This window comes from Otolemur garnettii, unplaced genomic scaffold (genome assembly GCF_000181295.1).
Source record: "Otolemur garnettii isolate 467f Iridium unplaced genomic scaffold, OtoGar3 scaffold00128, whole genome shotgun sequence".
Lineage (NCBI taxonomy): Eukaryota > Metazoa > Chordata > Mammalia > Primates > Galagidae > Otolemur > Otolemur garnettii.
The window spans coordinates 1,927,572-1,934,873 of NW_003852523.1; the positions used below are offsets into that span (position 1 = coordinate 1,927,572).

Here is a 7,302-nt window from a genome sequence, read left to right on the forward strand (position 1 = left end):
GGGAGGCAGGCTCAGGGGCTTGACACCACGTGCTGTGTCCTGAGGGCAGGGTGCTGCTCTCGGGAGGCAGGCTCAGGCGCTTCATACAGGAGGGGTCATCACAGGACTTGCCCTGGTGGATGTCACCGCAAACTTCTCACGTCCCTGCTGTGACATGTTTGATTTTCAGCATTGGCAAAGCCTCTCTTTTCCTCTCTCCTCAGAATGGCTTGGCTCTAATTTTGGCATTTGTATTCCACCTCTCCCTCCCAGGCCCCGTGTCCATCAGAAGGATCAGGGTCTCCAACGTGACCAGCACTGGCTTCCACCTAGCGTGGGCAGCGGGCCCTGCCCTGCACCCTACCTTCCAGATCCTCCTGATTTCAACACGGGGCCCAGCCGTGGGCCTGGAGACCTGGAACACGAGTGTGGCGCTGTTGGGGCTGGAGCCTGGCGTCTTGCACCTGGTGGAGATAGTGGCCATGGTGTGTGGGAAGGAAGGTGCCAGGGCACACCTGAGAGTGAGGACAGGTAATGGGCTTGTTTGTTCTTAAAGGGAGGAAGTCAAAGTACAAAAGGCTTTTCAGGGGCTAAGGTGTGGAAGATCTGGGTTTATCTGTGGACTGCTGTGCTTCTGTTTTCCTCTGAGCGTAGGAGTATCCAGCTCCCTTCCCAGTGGTGAGGCAGCCGGGAGCACAGCGGCTGCACCACAGGGTGACCCTGACTCTGCCCGCAGAGGTCACTGGTGCTGGTTTGTCCATGTCCTCGTGGGGGGCAGCATGGCAACTGCATGTGGTGCTGGTTTATTGAGCCAAATCCAGTCCCTCTGAGCTCTTCATTCTCAGAGGACCTGGCTTTCAGGGAGGACAGCAGGCATCGGACAGTCAGACGGACACTGGGTGAGCGGCCCCCAGAGCCCTGGGCCACAGAGTAAAGGGGCTGGTAACAGACTCTGAGAAGCTGGAGCTGATCCTTGGTGAGAGTTGCAGGTGTTTAGATAAAATTCCTCATTAGTGTGTCACCTGGGTGTTACTTTAAACGTACATTGTACCTGAACAGCCAAGGGCTGGTCTGCTGTTTTGGGTCAGGTTTCACATCTCAGGCACCTTCCTGAGCCTTGATAACAGGGGTCTCCACAGTGGGGCGCACGCTCCTCGGGGGATGGTGCAGTACAGTGTGAAACAGTGTGAAACTTTCACGTGTGGACTTTAAAGCACTAGTCAGCCCTGGGACGGGGACCTGAGAACAGACGGAGGGCGGTGATGCTCACTGTGCAACTCCATGGCCGAATGGACAGAGGGAGGCTGGTGTTGGCCAGGTGCTCGTGCAGGGCGGCCTGGAGTCTGAGCTGGTGCTGAGGGGGACGAGCCACACATGCGACCCTGGGAGTGCTCCTACCTGTGCACTCACACTGCTTTTGCTGACTTTGGGCCCAGGCCACCTGCCCCAGCTGTTACAACTTTGGACTGAAGGCCCTCAGGTGCAGCAGCAATGACCCAGAGGACATGGGGTTTGGGGTTCATCAGGGAATGCTTGGTGGGGGGTCAGAGTCTGGGCCCCTGGGAGGAGAGAGTCTCCTTCCCCTTCACTGCCCAGAGCTCCCCTGCTGTGGCAGGTGCTTCAGAAATTCCTGAGGGATGGCTGAGATGAGGGCGGCTGCCTGTCCTGGACTCTCCGTGTATGAAGTGCTCTGAGAACCCCTCTGCAAGGGGAAGGGATTGAGACAAAGGGGAGACTCCTCAGACTGCGAGAGGCGGGGTGGCTGAGGAGGAAGCAGGCCGGGCTGAGTGGGTCCCCTGGCCCCTGCTGCAGTGTGGGCCCTGAGCAGAGAGGCCTGGCCAGGAGCCCTGAGTCCCGGCTCACCTGGGAAGCCCTGGTGGCACACGTGGCCCTGGCAGAACTGTGTGATTATGCTTCTCCTCACTCCCAGAACTGTCTGGGTTTGCTGGTCAATCGTCTGAACACTCAAGCCTGAGCAGCGGCCATGAAGGAGCCCAGGGGCAATGGTGGGAGGAGAATCCCAGAAGCTGGGCTGCCTCTGCGGCCTCAGGCTGCTTCTCCCCTGAGCTCAGGTTTTCCCTGTGTCCTCTCAGCCTGGCGAGGGGTGTGGCTGAGAGCCTGGGCAGGCTTGCTGTGATGTTCCTTCTGGCCAATGTAAAAATGCGATTGTGAAGATTGAAGTGGTGGCCCCATACCTCATATGCCACCATCCGAATGTGTCTACTCTCCATCCTGCAGCGGCCCAGAAACTCCGTGGACGGGTCAGAATAGCAAATATCCCATACTCAGAGGAGCTCAGCAACACCAGCAGTGGGGAGCACCAGGACCTGCTGGGCCTGTTCTTCAGGGCGGTGAGTGGGTGACCCAGGGCTCCTCTCCTTTGGGGAGGTAATGGAAGGAGGGTGGAGAGAATTCCAGTCTCATCCAACCAGGAATTTGACTTGTAGGTGTCACGAGCTCTTCTTTTCTGAAGGAAGCTGAGACTTTAAGCTCTGGGCTGGCTCTGAGTGCGCCCGGACCTGCACAGCAGAGGGTGCCCCAGACAGGATGCATATCCCTCCAACACTCTCACTCACACTGTCTTACATCCAGCCAGACATCCTTGTCCATTACAGGACTCTGCTGAGCAGAGAGCCCTTCCCCTGCTTAAAAAAACTTTGAAAAGTTGAGATCTATTTCACACACCATAACATCCGCCCTTGTACCTGTGTGGGAACATGGTGCTACTGTCACCACTCTCTGGGTCCAGGACGCTTTCATCACCCCTCCCCTGCCCTGCAGTCAGGAGTCTACTTTCTGTCTGCCTGGATCCGCCCATCTGGACATCTCTCAGACATGGGATCACGCAGTGTGTGGCTCTGTGCTGGGCTTCGTTCACTGGGTGATTTAACTTTATCCACGCAGCAAGTGTTAATGCTGCTTTCTTTTTTATGGCTGGATAGTATTTTATTGCATGAGCAGGCCAAATTTTTTCCATCCATTCATTCACTGATAGACATTTAGGTTGCTTCAACTTTTTGTCTCTTGGGAATGGCGCTGCTGTGGTCCCCTGCCTCAAACAATTTGTCCTACTCTTTTTGGGGCTTCCTTCTTGCCATCTCCTAAGCATCCTTGGGATGCTGTTGTTACAATTTAGTAACAGTTACTCTTTTTGATGGAGGGTAGATTACTTTCCAAAGTATAGACAATGCACTTGTCATAATCCAGCGATCTCATTTGTCTAGTGGAAATCTCTCATTTTAGCTTTTCTGTGGAGTGGCAGTTTGTGAGATGAAGAATGGGGGTGTTGATATCCCCACCTAGTGGCCGGCTGTGATGACAACGGCGGGTCCACAAACCTCATGGGCTTTTCTCACTGGTTACCTGGGCCATGCGGCCTCCAGGAATTGTCCCGAAGGGGCTCGGTGGGATCTGGGGGCTGACCCTGTTTATTCTGAGATCCCCGGGTCCTCACCCTTCCATGTGGATTCAAGAATTGGATATTTGATTGATAACATGCCTTCTGTCTTCTGTCTTCTTCAGGTTAATAGTTACACATAATATTAACCAACACACACTGACATCACCTGCCCAGCTCTAGTGGTCAAATAAGGCAGCTCCATTTCCATCCCAAGTTTTCTCGATAAATCTTTTCTCTTTGAACCATTTCCTTCTTTGCCCATTTTTGAGAAGAGGTTTTTTCATTTGTTTGGAATTTCAGGATAGCTAATAATCGTGCAGCTTAATTGCATAAGATATTAAGACACATTTTGGGAGGTGGTGGGTTCATGTAGCACTTGGTTCTTCATCACTTCCTAGCAAGAATCTGGACCTTTGATTTGATGCTGGCTTAAAGTGCTTCTAAAGGTGACATTAGTCCAAGACGATGCTGGACGTCTCTGAGAGAGGTAGAGAGGGAGAGATAACCACAGAGAGGGACAGATGGACACATGCAGAGGGAGAGAGGCACACAGACCAGAGCTGGTGTTGACAGCAGTGACAGCAGCCAACCGACGGAGTTGACCAAAGGCAGCAGGATGTGTCTCTGGGGGTCTGCGCCTCTGTCAGGTGGTAATAAATTTGTTCACTTTGGGTGTCCAGAGCCTGGGAAGTGAATCCACAAGCCATCACACCTTGAGGTTTTGCTCTGTGAGGACACAGCCTGCAGGTGCACCTTCCACAGGAGATTTGCATTACACAGACGATTAAAGTTCATTGTATGGCTGAGTCTTTCTGGGCATTTTTTTTTTTTTTTTGAGACAGAGTCTCACTGTGTCACCCTCAGTAGAGTGCCATAGCATCACAGCTCACAGCAACCTCAAACTCTTGGGCTTAAGCGATTCTCTTGCCTCAGCCTCCCAAGTAGCTGGGACTACAGGCAACCCACCACAACACCCAGCTATTTTCTTGTTGCAGTTGTCATTGTTGTTTAGCTGGCCCAGGCCGGGTTTGAACCCGCCAGCCTCTGTCCATGCTGCTGGTGCCCTAACCACTGTGCTACAGGTGCTGAGCCACTTTCTAGGCATTTTGATTGTGATGGGCTGGAGTGGAATGATACAGTTGTGACGTGTGGCTCTGTAAAGTGAGTGAGCCGTTTAGGGGCAGAAACTGCTGGTCCTAGTAGGGATGTAGGAAATGCTCATAGGGAAGCTGCTTGAGTCTGGGTAGAAAAGGAGAATGGCTGGGAAAATGCTCAGGACTCAAAGGATTCTTCCAGAAGAAATTAGGAAAGGAGGTGGTCTCCCTCCCTCCTTATAGCCATGCTCTCAGTCCCCTGCCCTCCACTGCTCTGTGCTCCCCACTGGCAGGTTCTAGATGCCCTCACAGGTCCCACCCTCGGCCCACAGGTGCCTTTCAGGGACTGTTTGGGTGTCAGGACACAAGGGCTCTGGCCAGCGTCACAGACACTCCGGTGTTTGTGCAGGGCACCAGGCTGGGAGCTGGCACAGGGTGTTTCTCTGCCAAGTCCTTGATCCTGGGGATTCGAGGAATGAGTCTATGGATCACGTGAACAAGTGAAAGGACAGAATTTATGGAAAGATAAAGAGAAAGAGGGGAGCAGAACCTCCGGTAACAGAGGGGGCCCAAGTGGGCAGCCCGCCTGGGCCTCCTGGCCAGGTTTATAGACAGCTTTTCCTATCCTGTGTGTGGGGGGTTTTGAAGAGATGGAATGAATGTCTGGAATATGTCACAACCACTTGGTGCCAGGGGCCCGGGCAGAAGTTACTTTTTAAACTGCCACAGTGCAGAGGAATATGGTTCCCCTGAGGTGCGCTTCTCTGCTCAGGGAGAAGTAGCTCAGATGAGACACCGGGCAGGCTGCTTTTGATGAGCGTGTTTGTCTGAGAATGTGGCCTGCAGGGAACCTGTCTGTGCCTAGAGATGGGGTCTGGACCTGAGCCTGCTCGGGCTTAGAGAAATGGGGGTCCCTGTCCAGCCCCAAGGGGGGAACCCTGTATCAGAGTTAGCACGCACAGGTTTGAGAACAATTTCTCCAGACCAAGATTAGGATATAAAAGCACATAATTTATTTTATCTTCTTTGGAGGAGAGAGGGAGTGAGAGTGAAGGCAAGTTGGGGAAGAGAGGAGACAGAGCAGGGAGAAGCCTGGTGGCCCAGAGGGAGACAGGCACAAAGCCAGCAGCAAGGCCAGGCGGCTGCTGATTTTAAGGGGGGCAAAGGGAAAAAGAAAGCAAGTGCAGCCCAGCCGGCAGGGCCCTGAACCCGTGGCACCCACTCCTCCCAGCCACCTTCCACCTCCTTGGCAGCTGAGTGGTAAACAGGTGGGGTCTTGATGTGAGGACAGACCTTTCACAGGTGTTTCAGGTCCTGCTGTTGATTCTGTCCTGAGATAAGGGTTTGGGCAGGTCTGAGGCCAGATGCTCCACTATTGTCCTGTTGTTCGTCCAGGGCCACTCAGGGGACTTGGGGCTACAGAATAGATGCTGAAAGTCAAGGGGGGTGGAGAATGTGAGGGAAAGATGTGCACGTCCAGGGCTCCTTTTGGATGTGAAAACAGCTGTCTGGGTGTCTGCCAGTCGAGAAAGAAGAGAGAGAGCTCAAGATTGACGTCAGCCCTTACTGAAAAACCATGCGTTAATAATTTTTCTGTTACTTCACTACAAGACCAGCCATCCTTTTGTGGGGCTGGCAGACATGGCAGACAGGAAAGGGGTCCAGAACTGCCCTGTGGCTTTTACCCAGAATCCCAGGAGGGGCCACCTTAGGACAGTCACCCCATCTCCTCTCAGTGCAGAGCCCCCCTAACATGCTCCATTTCCTTGAAGGTGCGGGATGCCTTGCCAGCCCCCCTGCTCCAGCACATGGACGCCGGCGGGATCAGGGTGGAGGTCACCAGTGTCACCAAAGGCAGCATCATCGTGGAGTTTCACCTGCTGATTATCTCGGACGTGGATGTCCGGGAGGTGTCCGCCTCATTCCGCAAGGCCTTACAGAACACATCTGTGCTGGAGGTGGTCAAGGGCGACACCTTCATATGGGGTATGTGGAGGCAGGCCCTGACGGAAGCCTCACCCATGTTCTGGAATCAGAGGCAGCCAGAGCCCAGCCACTGCCCTTCATCTCCAAAAGCTGTGCCCATGTGCCCCTCTCGAGGCTCTCTTGGAGTCAGATGCAGATGTGAACTAGACAGGACCTTTCCTTGTCTCTGTCGTTGCATCTACATTTTGTTCAACATTTAGGGTTTAGGGTTGAAAATGCCTTCAGGTCTCTGCAGCCGGGAGATCCTAGTAAAAATAATTGAAAAGGGCTCGGTGCCCATAGCTCAGTGGTTAGGGTGCCAGGCACATGCGCTGGAGCTGGTGGGTTTGAACCTGGCCTGGGCCTGCTAAACAAACAAACAACAAAAACATAGTGGGGCATTGTGGTGGGCACCTGTAGTCCCAGCTACAGGGGAGGCTGAGGCAAGAGAATCGCCTAAGCCCAGGAGTTGGAGGTTGCTGTGAGCTGTGACACCATGGCACTCTACCGAGGGTGATAAAATGAGACTCTTCCTCAAAAAAAAAAATGAAAAAGAAAGCAGGAGAAAAGGGCAACTTAGATTCTTTTCTCAGATCACACTTGAGCATAAATGATAAATGGTTTATAGTTACATGACATAACATTGAAGACTTCTTAAAATTGAAGATTAATATTTTATGATTTTTGAAATATGAAGTATTTCCCATGGAAAACCAGGAATTTCAGAGAACAGGATGCAATACTAACTACACAAAATACAAATCTTTATGTCAAGCGAAATAAAGGCACCAAGAGAACTCAAACGTATCAGCAAGAAGAGAACAAGTGATCCCATCTCAGGGTGGGCAAGAGACTTGAAGAGAA

At 52.7% G+C, this 7,302-nt stretch overlaps 1 protein-coding gene across 1 annotated transcript in view; it reads left to right on the forward strand.

Annotated features, from left to right (window-relative positions):
* Positions 1-7,302, forward strand: part of UMODL1 (uromodulin like 1) — a 65,329-nt gene that overhangs the window by 36,436 nt on the left and 21,591 nt on the right. The window contains exons 13-15 of the mRNA XM_023518084.1: positions 253-510; positions 2,218-2,330; positions 6,246-6,459. Of these exons, the coding sequence (XP_023373852.1) occupies positions 253-510; positions 2,218-2,330; positions 6,246-6,459 (585 nt within the window). The remainder of the gene's footprint in view (positions 1-252; positions 511-2,217; positions 2,331-6,245; positions 6,460-7,302) is intronic.